This window comes from Nomascus leucogenys, chromosome 8 (genome assembly GCF_006542625.1).
Source record: "Nomascus leucogenys isolate Asia chromosome 8, Asia_NLE_v1, whole genome shotgun sequence".
In the NCBI taxonomy this organism is placed as follows: domain Eukaryota; kingdom Metazoa; phylum Chordata; class Mammalia; order Primates; family Hylobatidae; genus Nomascus; species Nomascus leucogenys.
In genome coordinates, this window is record NC_044388.1 from 103,430,836 (window position 1) to 103,450,290 (window position 19,455).

The window sequence follows — 19,455 nt, forward strand, 5'->3', positions numbered from 1 at the left end:
TGAACCTATAATATGCTACTTTGCCCACCCCCCATCTTTTTCACATGTGCTGGTGTTTAGCTGTGGGGCAGCACTATGATATAATGGAGACTATTTTGGAGTCAAACAAACCTGGATTCAAACCTCAGCTCTCACTCTATAGTTTACAATTCAGTGTCTCTGTGCCTCAATTTCCTAATGGGTAAAAAGAGAGGGGAAATCCTTCCTTATACCATCTGACCTTGTCCTTCAGTAATTTGTGTTTTGTATCTAAGTGTAGGATCTTGCATTGTCTACATTGAATTTAATCTCATTAGTGTGTCTCATAATTCCTAATTGTCGAGACTTTTTGGTGACATCTTGATTCTGTCACCTGTCCTGTTAGCTAACCCACTGAGCAGCTTTATTTTACCTTCAGATGTGCTTGTCTTGCCATCTGTGTGCTTATTCAGATTATTAATTAAAATGAGTGTGACCCCTGGGTGGATCACTGGGGACCTCCCTTACAGTTCACTTGTATGTATCAATTAGTAGATGGTGCAGCAGAGGGGACAATCTTTCAGCTTTTTACAAATCTATCTTCCTTAGCATTGGGAGGACTCATTTTTTTTTTTTTGAAATGGAGTCTCGCTCTGTCACCCAGGCTGGAGTATAGTGGCGCGATCTCGGCTCACTGCAAGCTCCACCTCCTGGGTTCACGCCATTCTCCTGCCTCAGCCTCCCGAGTAGCTGGGACTACAGGCGCCTGTCACCACACCTGACTAATTTTTTCTATTTTTAGTAGATACAGGGTTTCACCATGTTAGCCAGGATGGTCTCGATCTCCTGACCTCATGATCCACCCGCCTCAGCCTCCCAAAGTGCTTGGATTATAGGCGTGAGCCACCACGCTCGGTCGGGAGGACTCTTATACAGTTGGAGGATATGTAAATTAGTACAATCTTTTGGGAAGGCAATTAGCAATAATTAAAAATGTGTATACCATTTGGCAAGACCTTCTATTGCTAGGACGTATATCGTAGCATTATTTAAAATAGGAAAAAAACTGGAAACAGCATCAATTTCTTTCAGTGGAGGAATTATTATGTAAACTATGGTCCATTTACACAATGAACTGGTTAGTGGCCATTAGAATCAGGTAGACACATATGTACTACCACACAAAAAGTGTTTAAGATACAGTGTTAGACATAAAGGCAAGTTCCAGAATGACTTGTTTAATATCATGCCATTTTTCTTAAAAACAAAAAAATGGGAAATATGTTCGTCAAGATGCGAGAAAATTTCTGAAAAGATACGTAAGAATATAATAGTAATCATTTCTGGAGAATGGAAATGGGAGCTCAGGAAAGAAGCTGGAGCTGGAGGACCTTAACTTTCCATTCGATGCCCTCATATACTGTTTACATATTTTACAAGCTTATATTCATTCAACTGAAGAGTTGAATTTTTTAAAAGAAGAATCTATGTAGTTGTTAAAAAGAACAAAGTAGATCTATATGTACTGACATAGAAATATTCCCGGGCTGGGCGCAGTGGCTCACGCCTGTGATCCCAGCACTTTGGGAGGCCGAGGCAGGCGGATCACGAGGTCAGGAGATCAAGACCATCCTGGCTAACACGGTGAAACCCCGTCTGAACTAAAAATAGAAAAAATTAGCCGGGCATGATGATGGGTGCCTGTAGTCCCAGCTACTTGGGAGGCTGAGGCAGGAGAATGGCGTGAACCTGGGAGGCGGAGCTTGCAGTGAGCCGAGATCGCACCACTGGACTCCAGCCTGGGCGACAGAGCGAGACTCCATCTCAAAAAAAATAAAAATAAAAATAAATATTCCCAAGATATTTTCTTTAGCAGAGAAAAATTTTTCAGTGTAATATCTATACTACTGTTCCATTTATGAAAACAAATTATGCATATGTATATATAGGCTTATGTATGGATATATATTTTTGTATGTATATATGTATGTGAATGTGTAATATGTGTGTATGTATGTATAAAGTAAACACATCTTTGTAAATGCATAAAAAGATCTGGGATTATTCAGACCAATCTAGTAGCATGGTTATTAGAGGGAAAAGAAGTAGGTTGGGTCATGGAGGATGGGGGAAAGAAAAAGATTTTAACTTTTGTGTGGTTTCAAGTTTTTGTAATCATCTTTCATGCTTACATTTGTAATTTTTTAAAAGTTTTAGTTTGTTTTTTAAAAGAATCCATCTTCCCTACTGCTATGTTATCTCAGCAGTTTAACCTAGGGACTGAAGTGAAATCAGCGTAACTGCATTCATTCATGTATTGAACTCACTCTGGAATAGACTCTATGAAAAATCAAAGGAATTATTTTAAAACTGGATACCATTTGTATTCTGAGTGTCTGTATTTTGTGGATTCCCTGCTTAAAGTCAAATATTTGAGAACACTCAAATAAAATCAGGGTGTCATATATGGATTTTTATTACATTCTCCTCAAAATATCCTGGCCAGATTCAGTCTTCCTCCGTCACATCCCACAAGTATAAGTAGGGGGTGGGGGAAGATAATGAAGGCAGTGAGAAGCTTTGGTGGGCTTTGGATCTGATGCAGAAATGATTCAGGACTTTTGGGTCTCTGTGGGCATGTACAGGCATGAATGCAGCATGGAGCAGCTTGAGTTCATTTCCCTTTGTTGTAGGCTTTCACAAATGTTTACCTAAAGGGCATAAAATAAGCATGAGTGTTTGCAATGTTAAACTTCAGTTATCTGGAAAATGTACTCATCAGCCTATTTTCTCCTAACTTTCTAGTTGATGCCAAATGAATAATGTATTCCTGTTTCATTGTTGCCTTAAACTGCTATAGACAGAGTTTCTATATCTCCAAGATCTTTTGTAAAATAGGTGACACTTAAATTAGTTAGGATTTATTGTAGGTTAAAACCACAATTAGGTACTACTTCACCCACTCTAGAACTGCAAGGACTGAAAAGCTAAAAGTTTGGTCAGAGAACGTGGAACAGCTAGAGCTCTCATATATCTTGCTAATAGGAGTTTAAATTGGTGTGTGTATCCTCTTTGGAAAATTTTTTGGCAGTATCTACTAAAACTGAACACACGCATCATCTGTGTCCCCGGATGTATACCCAACAGAAATGAGTACTTGTATCCACCAAAAGACAGACTCAATAATGGTCATAGTGGCTTTATTCTTTTTTTTTTTTTTTTTTTTTTTTTTGAGACAGAGTCTCACTCTGTCACCCAGGCTGGAGTGCAGTGGTGTGATCTTAGCTCACTGCAACCTCCATCTCTTGGATTCCAGTGATTCTTGTGCCTCAGCCTCCCGAGTAGCTGGGACTACAGGCATGTGCCACCACACCTGGCTAATTTTTCGTATTTTTTGTAGAGACAGGGTTTAGCTCTGTTGGCCAGACTGGTCTCAAACTCCTGACCTCAGGTGATCCACCCACCTCGGCCTCCCAAAGTGCTGGGATTACAAGCGTGAGCCACCAATCCCAGCCAGTGGCTTTATTCTTAATAGCCAAAAACCAGAAACAATCCAAATGTCCATCAATAGAAGAATGAATGCGTAAATTGTGGTATTCATCCGGTGGACTACTACGTGGCCATGAGAAAGAGTGAACCACTGCCACACCAGTAACACAGGTGAATGTTGCAGACCTAATGACAAAGGATAAAAAGCCTGACTCAAATACACATCATATGATTTCATTTTCGTAATGCTCAAGAGCAGGTAAAACTAATCCATGGTGATAGAAGTTAGGACAGTGGTTCTCTTTTGGCATGTCAAACTCATGCTTATTTTATGCCTTTAGGTAAACATTTGTGAAAGCCTACAACAAAGGAAATAACTCAAGGTCCATGTGCATTCATGTGTACATGCCACAAGACCAAAAGTCTGAATCATTCTGCATCAGATGAAAGCACAAAGCTCTCACTGCTTCATATCCCCCACCCCTACTATACTTGGGATGTGACGGGGGAAATGACCAAGGGAGCCTTCTGGAATACTGAAAATATTTTCTATATTGATCTAGGTAATGGTTATGAGGGTGTATAAATGTAAAACAAATTCTTTGGCTCTGCACTTCTTTGTGCCCTTTACTGTCCACTAGTACTACACACCATCGGAACCTGGAGCTTGTGTTCAGAGTTCTTCTTCAGGGTCCTGGGAAAAGCGGGATTTTTTTTGTTGTTTTTTGTTGCCTAGTCTCCATTACCTTTGTCAGTTCCTGTATGTGTTTTTGTCTTTACACCTCGTCAAATGTGGTTTTAGCAAGGGATGGGATGTGTCTTGCTCTGTGAGACTCACAACATTTTTGGAGTTGGGTTATTTCCCCTGTGTTTTGGTTAAGTATTCAGTGAAGAGGAAAGTGAAATAGGTAACTTTTATTTTAATTTATTTTAATTTTTAATTTTTTTTTTAAGAAACAGGGTCTTGCTCTGTTGCCCAGGCTGGAGTGCAGTATCACTATCATGGCTCACTGCAGCCTCAGCCTTCTGGGTTCAAGTGATCCTCCCACCTTAGCCTTCCCAGTAGCTGGGACTACAGGCACACACCACCATACCTGGCTATTTTTTATTTTTGAATTTTATTTATTTATTTCTTGTAAAGACAGGATTTAACTATGTTACCCAGGCTAGTCTTGAACTCCTGGCCTCAAATGATCCTCCCAACTCGGCCTCTCAAAATGCTGGGATTATAGGCATGAGCCACTATGTCTAGCCCAGTAATTTTTTAATCATTAAAGAAAACTCTTCATATTGACAGTTGGTATTCAGCATGCCACTGCCTCTGGAGTCCCATCTCTCCCTCTGCGATGCTGAGCGGCGCCTTGCGCCTCCCTGTGGTGTTCCATTCTACACTTGGCAGTGTTCAAATCTCTGGGAGGCAGACAGATGCAAGTGCTTCAGAAGCCTAGAGCATGCAGGTCATTTTCCATGCCTTTGAATCCCCTTGGAAATCTGGTAAACCTGTAGACCCCTTCTCAGAATAATGTTTTTAAATACATGAAATTAAATACATAGGATTACGAAGGAAAACAGTTGTATTGAAATAATTATCAACATGATTTTTGAAACCTGATTTATGATACAGTAATATATATGATTTTAAAATACATTAAATAAGCCAGATGTAGTGGCTCACGCCTGTAATCCCAACACTTTGGGAGGCTGAGGTGTGCGGATGGCTTGAGGTCAGGAGTTCGAGACCAGCCTGGCCAACGTGACGAAACCCCGACTCTACTAAAAATACAAAAAGCAGTCAGGTGTGGCCGGGCGTAGTGGCTCACGCCTGTAATCCCAACACTTTGGGAGGCCGAGGTGTGCGGATCACGAGGTCGGGAGATCGAGACCATCCAGGCTATCACGGTGAAACCCCATCTCTACTAAAAATACAAAAAATTAGCTGGGCGTGGTGGCAGGCGCCTGTAGTCCCAGCTACTCAGGAGGCTGAGGCAGGAGAATGACGTGAACCCAGGAGGCGGAGCTTGCAGTGAGTCGAGATCGCGCCACTGTACTCCAGCCTGGGTGACAGAGCGAAATTCTGTCTCAAAAAAAAAAAAAAAAAAAAATTAGCTGGTGTGGTGGCACACACCTGTAATCCTATCTACTCGGGAGGCTGAGGTAGTAGAATTATTTGAACCTCAGAAGCAGAGGTTGCAGTGAGCCGAGATCACGCCACTGCACTCCAGCATGGGCAACAGAGCAAGACTCCGTCTCAACAAAAAATAAATACATTAATTAATTAATTATACATTAAATAATAAATCTAGCAGCAGGCCTCATAAATACTGTAATTTTGAAAAGTGAAGAGTGTAAACAGTATTTTGAGATATCTGCAATCACTATAATGAATTCTGGAAATATCTTTGATTTTTTTTTTGTCAGCATGGTTACCAGGACTGTCCATTCTATAGTTTTTTTGCATATATTCATAACTGAATGAAACACTAAATTTTAGTTAGAACTTAGGGAAAATAAAATTATATTTGTTTTGCCCCATCCAAGTTTATGCCCCGCTCTCTGTGCTGAATTCTTTTAGAACTGGCATAGAGCATTGTTTCTCAAAGTTCAGTTTTCATCAGAACCACTTGTAAAATAGATGCTGGTGCCCCACTCGTAGAGATCTTAAGGAAGAAGTTTACGATGGGCCCAAGAGTACACATTTTAACAAATTTGAGAAGCACAGAACTAAGATCTGTTGCTGCTACCTGCAAGAAGCTTCTCTGTGCCATCGACGCATCTCTTGGAGGCCCCAGAAGTTTAAACGTTCTGATGACAGCTTAAGAGTTTACTCTCTAGGCGAGAGAGAAAGACGTTCATGACAGTGTTGCTTTTAGTAGAACAAAGAAAAATAACTGTGATAGGCGACTGATCAAGCACAATAATATGCAATTATGCAGTGAATACATGGAGTTGTTATGATGTAAATACATATTTGTGAATAGTCATAGTGGGAAAATGTGATACCAAATAGTATGCATATTATGATCTCTATATATGCAAATGAAAAATTGTGGAACATTACACGAAAATGTTAATTTGAAAATTCAGGTGATTTTTGTTTAACCTTTGTTTTCTAATAGGGCTAACAAGTTTTTTTTTAATGTATCAAGTAAATAAAAGTTTTAAAAATACTAAAAAATAAAAAAAATAAAATAAAAAGTTTACTCTCTAGGCTCTGCTCTAGCTTTGTAGGATCCAAGGCCTTGGGACCATGACACCAACCACTGTGGAGTCTGGGTGAGGCCAGCTTCCTTGGCTGGACTCCCTCTATGTCTGGTCAGCTGATGCCTAAGGCTGGCTGGTGGGTCATGCCATCGCTGCATGCCCCGCAGTGGCATAGTGGAAAGACCTGGATACCAAGAGTACTGCCAGTAGTTCATGGTTATAAAGTAAATAACTGTTGATAATGAATCATGCGAAAATCCTACAAGGAGCAAAATCCAATGATATGCTTTCACCAAAGGTCAAAACTAAGAGGTAATATCTTGAATAGGTAATCAAAATTAACATCACCACTGAGGAACAGATGGGTATTTTGAAATATGATAAGCTGAGGACAAACCTCACTTACATGGTATTCCAGCCAAGTCTGCATACCCGGAATCGAACTGGGGAAACATCAGACAAACCCAAAATGAGGAGGGAAGATGCTGCATTCTTCAAAAATGTCAATATCAGACACAAAGAAGGGAACTATAGACACTGGGGCCTACTTGGGGGTGGAAGGTAAAGATTGAAAAATTACCTATTGGCCGGGCGTGGTGGCTTACGCTTGTAATCCCAGCACTTTGGGAGGCCGAGGTGGGCGGATCATGAGGTCAGGAGATCGAGACCATGGTGAAACCCCGTCTCTACTAAAAAATACAAAAAATTAGCCAGGCGAGGTGGCGGGCGCCTATAGTCCCAGCTACTCGGAGAGGCTGAGGCAGGAGAATGGCGTGAACCCGGGAGGCGGAGCTTGCAGTGAGCCGAGATATTGCGCCACTGCACTCCAGCCTGGGCGACAGAGCGAGACTCCGTCTCAAAAAAAAAAAAAAAAAAAAAAAAAAGAAAAATTACCTATTGGGTATTATGCTGATTACCTGAGTGACAAAGTTATCTGTTTACCAAACCCCTGCAACACACAATTTGCCCATGTAACAAGGCTGCACATGTACCCCTTCAACCTAAAATACAAATTGGAAAGAAAAAAAAATAGTGACAGCCAAAAAAAATGTCAATGTCATAAAGACAGAGTCAGTGGAAATGTTGCAGATGAAGGGAGTCTAAAGAAACAATGAAATGATCCTGTACTGAAGAGAGAAAATGCTTAAAATGACATTGTTGACTCAATTGACAACATTAGAATACAGATGGCATCAATGTTAGACTTAGAAAAGTTGATAAAGCTCCACTGTGGTTATGTAAGAACGTAGCCCTACTCTTGTGAAACACACACTGAAGCATTTAGGGATGAAGGCTATTATTTTACATCTGAGTCTTAAATGGTTCAGAAAAAATATTGTATATGTGTGTATGTTTGTGTGTGTGTTGGGGGTTGTGAACAAATGAGCCAGTGGGGTAAAACATTAACGGTAGGTAAATCTGGTAAGTAAAAGGTAAACATACTTTTTTACACTGCTCTTATTCTTGCAGCTTTTATATAAATTTAAAATTATTTCCAAATAAAAATTCATATGTATGTAGCAATAGCTAGTTTTTTAAAATTCCAGAAAATCAGATAAAAGCAAAATAATACTAAAATTTTCACCTATGTTTTTACTCCTTAATAGGCCTAAAAGGCAGGACATAAAAAAGGACACAGAAGATGATGTAATGGTTAAGATAAAAAAAGAAAAAAGAAGAAACCTCTGGAATTGGAACTGGTTTCAGTTCCAGCTCCACTACTTATTATCTCTGTAACCTTGGGCAACATATTTAAACTAAGTCTCAATTTCCTCATCTGAAAGTAGGGGGATAAAATAGAATCTATCTCATAAGGTTGATGGGTGGTTCTGGAGATAATGCATATAAAATGCTTAGCCTAATACTTGGCATTTAGCACTCTCTCAATGCATGTCAGTATTTCCAGAGTAATGACAAGGACAGAGAGCTTCCCGTTTCATTTTATAAGGTAACATAACCCTGAAAGCATGACAGAAATACAAATAGAAAGGAAGCCTATAGATCTATCACACAAACAAATATGATACGTAAATCATTTGTTAAAGTCAAGCAATATCTTAAAAGAATACTATACCATGACCTAGTAGGGTGCATTCCAGAAATGTAAGAACCTTTCAATGCCAGAAGAGCTATTACTATATTCATTATTCATTCATTACATTACATACTGTGATTCCCCCCATTTAACCTGTTCTCTCAATAGTTGTCCCCCAAAAAAAGCTTTTGGTAAATTCAATTTTCCTTCCTGAGAAAAGCCTCTTTGTAAACTTCAAATTGAAGGAAACATCTTCAGCATGATAAAGAAACTGACCACAGACATCTAGTAAATCGCTAGAGGCATGTCAAAGTCAGAGAGTATGTTCCAGTAGTCTGTCTTACATACGTGGCATGATGGAGATACCAACAAAGCTGCAATAGAGTGACATCAGTCATGCGGGAAAACTGACATCTAACACAGTCTCAGCCCACACCATGCAAGATTCAGACATTTACTGTAAACAGTAATTTAATGCCTTATAAGGATTGAGAATGATAAGAGTATTCAATAAGTAGAACCGAGTTAATTGATAAATGATTTGGGGAAAATTGATCCTTACCTCAGAGCATACATCAAAATAAATGATAAGGAATGAACTATAAAATGAAACATCTAAAAGAATATAGAGGTAAACAGTTTTGTTAATGCTGGGATGGGGGAATTTTTGATACTAATTAGGCAAAAGCCATAAAGGGAAAAAAATGAAAAATTTGCTTATGTAAACATTTTGAAACATCTATGTGGCCACAAATACCATAGAACAAGTTTAAAAGCAAAAATTTGATCAGAAGAAATTATTTGCAATCTATTTCAAAGATTTCACAAAAGAATACAATAATCAGAAAACTGGCAAAGGACATAAACAGGTAACCCACAAAATAATTGTAAATGACCAATAAAAATATGAAGAAGAGCTTCAATCTAAATGTTATACAGGCCAGGCGTAGTGGCTCATACCTGTAATCCCAGCACTTTGGGAGACCAATAATCACTTGAGGCCAGGAGTTCGAGACCAGCCTGGCCAACATGGTGAAACCGCATCTCTACTAAAAATACAAAAATTAGCCAGGCAAGGTGGCATGTGCCTGTGATCCCTGCTACTCAGGAGGCTGAGACAGGCAAATCACTTGAGCCCAGGAGGTGGAGGTTGCAGTGAGCCAAGATGGCACCACGGCACTCCAGCCTGGGCAACAGAGTAAGACTCTGTCTCAAAAAAAAAAAAAAAAATACATTTTGCCATTAAATTGTAAAGAGGCAATGTTGACAGTGTAGGGAATATGGTACCCTCAGCCATTGCTGGTGGATCTATAATTTTGTATCAGTCCTCCTAGATGTCAGATTGGCATTGTGTTGCAGATCCTCGACAATGTACATACCCTTTGACAAAGAAACTTAACTTCTAAGAATTATCCTAAAGAAATAATTGAACAAGTATGCAAACGTGGAATTAGAAGATGATAAATTTTATTTACAATAACAAAAATTGGAAGCAGCCTAATTGTCCAGTATTATTAGTTGTATCTATATAATAAAAGAGTATACAGCCAATAACATAGGATTATATTTATTGACATGTAAAATAGTTATTGGCAAAGCAAGCCACAAAACTGTATATTCAATATAATTTCATCTTATTAAGAAAAATACATATGTATATGCATGGGGGAAAAAAAAACAACAGAAAAAACCTACCAAAACATGGATGGATTCTAGATGAATTGTGCCTGTTACAGGGGTAACAAAAAGGAGGGGGTTCCTCTAGGGGGCACCAACTCCCAAATATTGTGTAAGTTTCAGCCCAGAAAGGAGAGGTACTTGGTACCCATTTTAGGAATAGCTGAACTCACCGGTTCACTGGTTATTTTTCCTACACCCCAAAGGCTTCCTGGATGCTTCCACGATGTGAATTTAGACTGGGTGTCTTTTCTAATGAGAACATGCAGCCACAGCCCTTGGGTGTATGCTTTTAACAATGATTTTTCTGGTTCTTTGGCCTCTGGTTCATTGCCAGCTTCATGTTTACTTTCTGAATAAGCCTCTTAATGTCACAACTTTGTTCCATTACAGAATGCAACTGCCCTGCCTGGTACTTGGCGAAGAACAGACGTGCACTTAGAGAACCCAGAATACCACACCAGATGGTATTTCAAATATTTTTTAGGACAAGGTAATTATGCTATTGTGGTGGTAGGGAAGAAAGGGTATTCAAAATGGAAGTTAGTGTTCATATAATTGCTGGTATCCTATATGAGTGAAACTAGCCATTTTAGGAACACTAACATCAGGGCATTTCACTTCAAGGTCGGTAGTAAGCTTCGTAGGTTAAAAGATTAAATTCAGAGTCTCAGCCCTAAGAGTTTTTGCTCATAGTTTCCTTTTTTTATGGACAGTCATTTTTATCCCTGGAGAGCTAAAGATTAGATCATCTGAAAAAGTGATTTGAGAGATAAGATGAATTTTCCAGGGTGGAAAAACAACTTTAGACCTAACAAGGCAATTGCCCTGTCTATACTGAGTTTTGAATACTTAGTTCAAGGCAATGAGGGAGATAATTGGTTCCCTGAGCTCCAGGGCCTGTATAGAACTAGAGAGACATTAGACTGTAGACTCTGGCATCATTCATACATTCAACCATGACAAGTATTTATCACCTACTACATGCCAGGCAATGTGCAGAGCAATGGGGATACAGTGGCAAAGACACTCATGATATGGGTTTGGATCCTGATCCTGTCATTATTAATCAAAGGACCTTACACTAGCTACTCTCCATTTCTCTGAGACTCAGTTTTCCTTTCTGTAAAGTGGAGATATTACAAGTGCATATCTAGTAGGTTTGAATGGAAGTTTCAATGAGATATGCAGGAATAACACTAAGCCCAGTGCCTGGCACATACCAACAGCTCAGTCATTAATAGCCATGTACATTTAAAGTGAAGGGCTCAAGTGAAAATATACAGAAAGGTGGAAAACAGGAATGTGATTAATGACAAAAGATTTGGAGAATGGAAGAATAATCACTATTTTGGGATTCAGAATGAGTTAGAGAAATTGCTTCTCAGGCTAATGTATTCATTTGTAGATATGATGCTTGAATGATGAAATGAGAGTGAGCAGACCTAAATGATGCCTTTAAAGAAATCTGACTGTGTATTATTGTAAGAAGTTCTTTTATTTGGCCAGGCAAAGTTTACTGGTGTGGGGGGGATATAGAAGCTTTTGTTTAAAAAAAGGAAATCAGCAGGAAAACTGTCATCTTCCCAAATGCTTCCAAGTAGTGCTCAGAGCAGTAAGGACTTTAGAGAAAAATGGTGCCATGAGTTTGGATGCCTTCAGGTGCAGTACAGAAAACCTGACTCAAACTGGCACAAACAGTAAAGGATATAACAAAAAACCCAGAGGCAGGGCAAGCCCCAGGGTTGGGGGATTCAGAGGCCCGGTAATGTCAAGGACCCAGGCCTTTTCCCTTTTTCTGCTTCCCCATCCTCAGTGTGGCAACTTGGCCCTTGGGCTGGCCCTGTTCAGGGTCACAAGATGGTTTCAGGAATTCCAGGCATCACTTCTAGACTCCACCAGGTCCAGAGGAAGAAGAAGGCCATATTTAGGAGTGAGGAAGCCTCTCTAGAAGCCCCTTGGTCGATTTCTCCAGTCTCATTGGCCAGAATTTGGTCACATGTTCGTTCCTGAACCAGTCAAGAGCAAGGGGAAGAGGAATACATGATCCCCCGAGAGAGATCAGGGTCCATCCCAAGCTGGCTTTGGGATTATTGTTCCCTGAGCATGTGGGAAGGGCTGGACACCACCTGCAGTGTCCTCTACCATCTGTGACTGGCAGGATCAGTTGCATTCTCACTATTCTAAACCTTTCTTTTCCAGTCCATCAGAACTACATTGGAAACGATGCAGAGAAGAGCCCTTTCTTCTTGTCCGTGACCCTTTCTGACCAAAACAATCAACGTGTCCCTCAATACCGTGCAATTCTTTGGAGAAAAACAGTAAGTAGATGGCTCACACTTGAAGCAAAATGTATGCATCAGTTTCAGGAGATAACCCCTGTGTTGTGGAACTGTGTGCCAATTTCTTCCAGGGCATGCCTCATAGTCTTCCCGTGATTCACCTCTGAGAAGCTGACAGTGCCTTTGCCCAAAGCACCTTATTTTCTGCACCAGGAGACTGTTTTCTGGCCTTTTTTTAAAAAAAAACTTATTTATTTTATGTTTGCTAATTACAGCATTCTAGTCTTTTCTAGTTTAAATATTTTCTTTGGGATGACTCTGTCTCTTTTGGGCAAAGAATCAAGCCTTTCCAATTTTTTCGCTTCCTCCTGCTCCTCTTGCGGTTGGTATTTGTGCACATGGGGAGAGGGCTTATGAGATCTAATGGTCACAGAAGAGAACCGTGGATCCACGTGGGCCCTCTGAGTTCTGTCTGACTTCCATTGTGGAGTGACTGATCCAACCTCTGAACTCGTGACCACGGAGATATAATTCCTCTGGCTCTTTTGGGTCATTGGAAAGCATCTGCCCCTGAAACCCATGGTGCCAGCTATTTGCCTCTTGTTGTGAAGTCACTCCTTGTCCTGATCCCATGTCTCTGCCAGTCTCTGAATCTCTTAGAAGCTCTCCATCCCCTCCTGGGGCACATCTCCTATGAGCTATAGGTCAGATGTGAGGAGGCAGGACCATTGCCATAGGCCTGCGTGTATCATATTTCTGGTCATAAACACTTGCAGCCACTGAGTTGCTACCCTTCACCAAGTTCAAACCAGGTGCTGCCTGGACTTAAGATTCCCGTGCAAGGCCATGCCCGGGAAGGGGCCTCTGGTTCACAGGTGCCTCTGGTTCTGAGGTGCCTCCAGGTCTTCCCTTGACAGAGTTACAGCATCCCACAACGCCTTCAAAGCCTGTCCTTGGCATGGGGGCATCAAGGGCCCTGGCATCCACCTCTTGGCCGGCCTTTCTTCCTTCCCCCCTTCCTTCCCCCCTTCCTTCCTCCTTTCCTTCCTCCCTCCCCCTCCTTCACCCTCCCTCTCCCTCCCTCCAAGGCAGGAGAGGGTGGGTTTCCCACTTCTTCCACTTTTCTGGAATGGACTTTCTCAATGTCCATATCTTCTTCCTCCAGGAAGTGGCAAGTAGACATCCTCACTGAGATGGCTGCCATGTATGAGGAGAGACAGAGTGGGACAAATGCAGGGGGAACATTTGCTTATTTTAATTTCCAAAGATACTGTCTATATGACATTATAAGCTGTGATAAGCACTCTGAAGACAGAGAATGACAGAGCATGCTGCAGGAGCCCCACTTAGATGAGACAGTTTAGGGAAATCCTCCTGAGGCGGCGCCCAGCAAACAGAGGCCTGAAGATGGAAGGGAGCCAGTCATTTGACGAGTAGAAGGGGAATCAGAGAGTGTTCCAGGTAGAAGGAGCAACAAATGCGAGACAAACAAGGTTTACTCATACCTGGTATTAGAGAAGCCAAGGAGGTGGAATTTAAACCCCAGGACTGCTGTGAAGGCAGCATAGGGGCAGGGCATGATGAGAAGTGCCAGTGCCTTCACCCAACACCTCTTCCCTTAGCCTTCAGTTATGTGCCAACGACAGTGAGAGAGTTCTCAGCTATTGATGGAAGTGCTGAAGGGAGGGAAGAACTGATAAATCAAAACTGAGCATTGGTACAAGGGGTCAGTTATTAAGCCCCTCTTGGCCTAAAACTAGTGCTAGAGGCTATGGGAAGTCCACAGAAATATGTGATTCAACCCTCGCTATCCCAACTGCCAGCACACATCTTCTAGGTTATAAAGTAGTTAGAAAACTAGCTAGGCCCGGCACAGTGGCTCATGCCTGTAATCCCAACATTTTGGGAGGTCGAGGTGGGAGGAGCACTTGAGCGCAGGAGTTCAAGACCAGCCTGGGCAACATAGCAAAACCTTGTCTCTACGAAAAATAAAATAAAAACTTAGCCATGCATGGTGGCTTATACCTGTAATCCCAGCTCTTTGGGAGGGTAAGGCAGGAAGACGGCTTGGGTCCAGGAGTTCAAGGCTGCAGTGAGCTATGATTGTACCACTGCACTCCAGCCTGAGCAACAGAGCAAGACCCTGTCTCTACAAAATCAAAGCAAGAAAGAAAGAGAAAAAAAAAAAACTAGCTAAACATATAACTCTACACAGTCTTGCATATCTCTACTGTGTTTCTTCTAAATACACAGAAATGGCTCACACAAAATATGAAAAATGATTTATACTTATTGTAAAAATTCTATCCAAACAATACAGCAAGTGAAAAGAATCCAACTCCTCAGAGATAATCACTGCAACAGGCTTCTAGACATCCATCCATGTAGACACACACCTGCACACACACACCTGTTACACAGGGTAATCTTCGACATGCACTTCTGCATCCTTGCTGTGCTCACTGGGTGTTGCCTGATACATACATGGACTTGACTCTACCTGTGCATTTGATATTTCCACTGAACACAGAACCGTTTTACTTGAACATTGACTCTGGAAGCTACAAAAGGGAGGAGATGAGGAAGAGCTTTACCAGTTTGTGGTGAAGAAAAACACAAACCCACAATCCCAGGAGCCCTGGGTTTTGCACCCACATAGGCAGCTCATGAAGGTGTCACTGTCACCCAGTGCAGCACTGGAGCCCTCTGCTATGCCACACATTCCCCCAAGCTGCCCTTGGCTTCTCTTTAAAACTGCCTTTGGGCTGGGCATGGTGGCTCATGCCTATAATCCCAGCCCTTTGGTAGGTCAAGGCAGAGGGATTGCATGGGACCAGGAGTTTGAGACTAGCCTGGGCAACATAGACCCTGCCTGCTACAAAAAAATAAAAATAAAACTGCCTTTGGTGTGTTGGGTAAGAAGAAAAGGTAGACAAGGTAGGATCTGAGCTAGAGGGGCAGATTCAAGACCATCTCTTAGACAGGGGGTGTACTGTAGGCTGGGGCCAGTTAAAAAGCAAAGCCACAGAAGAACTCAGGTTTCAATGGGAAGGACCTGTAAAATCAGAAAACGTGTATTTCTATCTTAATATTCCTCTATAATTGGAAAAAAATTTAATCTCTGTAACACAAACTACAAAAAGAAAAGCTCAGCCCAGTTTCCTTGGCTAATGGAGAACCCATAAGAAGGGCTCTCTCTAGTGCAGCTACTCATCCTCAGCTCCAAAGACATCCTCCTCCCTGGCCTGGAGAGGGGTGAGAGTAGCAGGCCTCCAAGGGTGTAGGCATGAAAGTTTTGTTTATGCAAAGAGACCATGGGCCTGGAAAGCTCAAAGAACTCCTCTCCCTTGCCATTGTTCAGAGCTTGGACAGATGAATTGGCAGATGTGTCCCAGTAGCACAAGAAAAATCATATTTCTTTGCCCATTCCCTAAAAGAAATGTTCTTACCCTCCTCTAGCCATTTGTGATGACAACTGTATTACTAATCGAAGTCAGGAAGAAAGTTTTAAATGTGTGGTATATGATAATCCCTTTTGCTAACTGTGTAGTGTGAAGCTTTGTGGATCCTAAATCTATGTCACCTCTTCTTAGACGATTAGGAAGAGAATACCACTCATCTGTTCCGGGTGGTGTGGACCTGAGACTCAATCAGTTAGGCAATTCTTCATTCCCTTTTTAGTCAAAATATATTCATTGAATATTCCTATGAATGAGTCACAGTTGATGCTCATTTAGGAGAAAAGAGACTTTAAATAAGAAAACACAGATAAATATAAAAGTGTGCATTATGAAAACCTCTCTGAAAGATTCAGGGAATTTCTAGTTCAAAAAGTTTTTGACTGGGAGACATTATTTTTGGATGCTATTGAACATGTGGAGACTGTTTTCTTATGGTCTTTGAAGCTTATTTGATGCTTGGCTCAGAGACCAAATTCCCAGCCGGGCACGGTGGCGCATGCCTGTAATCCCAGCTACTCGGGAGGCTGAGGCAGGAGAATTGCTTGAACCCAGGAGGCGGAGGTTGCATGAGCCGAGATCACACCACTGCACTCCAGCCTAAGCGACAGAGCCAGACTCTGTCTCAAAAACAAAACAAAACAACAGGCCGGGTGCGGTGGCTCACGCCTGTGATCCCAGCACTTTGGGAGGCCAAGGCGGGTGGATCACGAGGTCAGGAGATTGAGACCATCTTGGCTAACACAGTGAAACCCCATCTCTACTAAAAATACAAAAAATTAGCTGGGCGTGGTGGCGGGCGCCTGTAATCCCAGCTACCCAGGAGGCTGAGGCAGGAAAATGGTGTGAACCCGGGAGGCAGAGCTTGCAGTGAGCCGAGATAGCGCCACTGCAGTCCAGCCTGGGTGAAAGAGCGAGACTCCGTCTCAAAAAAAAAAAAAAAAAAAAGAAAAAAGGAAAACAACAACAACGAAAAAACAAATTCCCTTCTCATCTGGTTCAGATGGCTCAAGTGCTCTCCATAATACCTAAGACACTGAAGACCTGTATGTTGAAGGCCATGCTGAAATCCACACATGTTGGGATGGAGAGATCCTGGAAGTTGCTATCAAACCTGAGCAAGATTGTTTTCACTCATAGAATGTGTTTATTCATGTACATGACCCTTGAGGAGAAAGGAGAAAGACTGGGCATGGGTTTCTTTTGAATGACCAGAGAGGCTCTTTTGGAGAAGGAAGTTGTAGAACTTGTCACTGATTTGATGTTTGGACTTTTCCAGGGTACCCAGAAAATATGCCTTCCCTACAGTCCCACAAAAACTCTTTCTGTGAAGTCCATCTTAAGGTGAGTTCTAATGGGTAGAAAGCCCACGCATGGATTTGGAGCCCATTATACACTGTTTTTGCCTGTGATCATTCTGATGTTACCTTTCCATTGTCTTGAGCCTTGACTGTGTGTGAGACATTTTGCTAAGCACTTGACATGACATGCATCACCTCGTGTCATCATCACAGCAACCCTGTAGGGCAGGTGCTGTGACTGTGCCCATTTTATAGATGAGGAAATGGAGGTTCAGAGAGAGAAAGCCACAAGATCACATAGCAAGTGTGTAGTGGAACCAAGGCCTGAGTCCAGGTCCAACTGATTTTGAGCATTGCTCTTAGACATCTCTCCGTACCACATTAGTTGTCAGCTTCTTTTTTCTTGCATGCACTCAGATACTTTAGTTTTATAAAGATAATCAAGAAATATTTTTCCTTCCATTTTTCTACCTCGAAATAGAAACCCAGATGTCAGCAAAGAATGTACTTATTCTTCGCCAGACAAAACGTTAAATGGATGGAACATCTGGCTGCTCCCTGCTCAGCCGCCTCTTGTTCCCCCACCCTCCCACCTCCCTCTCATCTCTTTCCCATGCTTAGGTGGCAGCCTCCCCTAGGGAATGCCGCCACTTGGATCCAGCCTGTTGCTTTGTTACCAGCTAAGATGTTACATCATAGTTATGGTAGCTTCTGTTTGTCAGGCACTGTTATGAATGCTTTATGAGTGTTCTCTGAGTCAATCTTTAAACTAGCTCCATGAAGTAGATCTATTATTATTCCACTCCACTTATCAGGAATTGGAGCCTCAGAGAGGTGAAGGGATCTGACAAAGATCTCACAGCTGGTAAATCACAGAGCTGGAGTCCATGTGACTCCAGAGCTTGGGCTGTTTAACCACTAATGCCCTATCGTATGAAGGACAAAGCTTATCTCAGAGCCCTAGTGATTTCCTCTCTATTCATCTGCAGCTACATGATGGTAGATGTGTTTCCAGTGTTCCCAGGTGACACGTAATAGCTACAACTCATCCTTACCAAAATGGCTCTTACAGTGACAAACTTGACCCTATCTGTTGGGGATTGCATCTGGCTGATTAAACGGCACTAAGGCCAGGCGCAGTGGCACACACCTGTAATCCCAGCACTTTGGGATGCCGAGGCGGGCGGATCATGAGGTCAGGAGTTCGAGACCAGCCCGGCCAATATCGTGAAACCCCATCTCTACTAAAATACAAAAATTAGCCAGGTGTGGTGGCACACACCTGTAGTCTCAGCTACTCAGGAGGCTGAAGTGGGAGAATTGCTTGCACCTGGGAGGTGGAGGTTGCAGTGAGCCAAGACCATGCCATTGCACTCCAGCCTGGGTGACAGAGTGAGACTCTGTCTCAAAAAATAAAAAAATAAAAAAATAAAGGAACCAAGATTAAGAAGTGAAAAATGTTATATCCCACTTTCAAGCTTAGTTTGGTCTCCAGATTGCAGACCTTTTCCTGTCTGCTCTGTGCCTTCTGATTTTTCTTCTGAGCAGTTCTAAAGCCTGAGTTAAGCCTCTCCACCAAGAGGCTAACATTTTTGCTGAGCACAGAAATATCCTGCTGCTTTCAAGGAACTATAAATCTTAATTTGCTTGGAGAGTAATACCTTAAATTATACTGGTTTAAGATTTCTGTGAATTATTTTTTCTAAAAAGAAGTTTACTCTAGCTCCTTTCTTATTTATGTTTAAAAACTAGGCATTTCATTTGTTATAATTTCATTTAGTTGTATGAGCAAGTCTTAGCTTTTCAGTACACCCTCATAGCCAGAGCAAGGTACAGCAAGATTTTAAAAGATATGACAAACTGCACATTCTACAGTTGCTGCCAGCAGAAGAAAAGATTTTATCTTCTTTTGTTACAAGAATGAACTTGAAAACTTAAAAGGAAATTAAAATATAAATGCTATAGAGTCACATAAGCCTAGATTCAAGTCCTGGCTCTGCTTTTTACCAGATTTTTATCCTGTTATTTAACTTCTGAGCTTCAATTTCCTCATC

The 19,455-nt window shown here is 41.6% G+C and overlaps 1 protein-coding gene across 3 annotated transcripts in view; it reads left to right on the forward strand.

The window, feature by feature from the left end:
* GARNL3 (GTPase activating Rap/RanGAP domain like 3) overlaps window positions 1-19,455 on the forward strand; it is a 169,055-nt gene that overhangs the window by 78,076 nt on the left and 71,524 nt on the right. For all 3 annotated transcript variants that reach the window (XM_030817844.1, XM_030817843.1, XM_003264159.4), the window contains 3 exons: window positions 10,754-10,853; window positions 12,563-12,681; window positions 17,380-17,444. In XM_030817844.1, coding sequence (XP_030673704.1) covers window positions 10,754-10,853; window positions 12,563-12,681; window positions 17,380-17,444 — 284 coding nt within the window. The remainder of the gene's footprint in view (window positions 1-10,753; window positions 10,854-12,562; window positions 12,682-17,379; window positions 17,445-19,455) is intronic.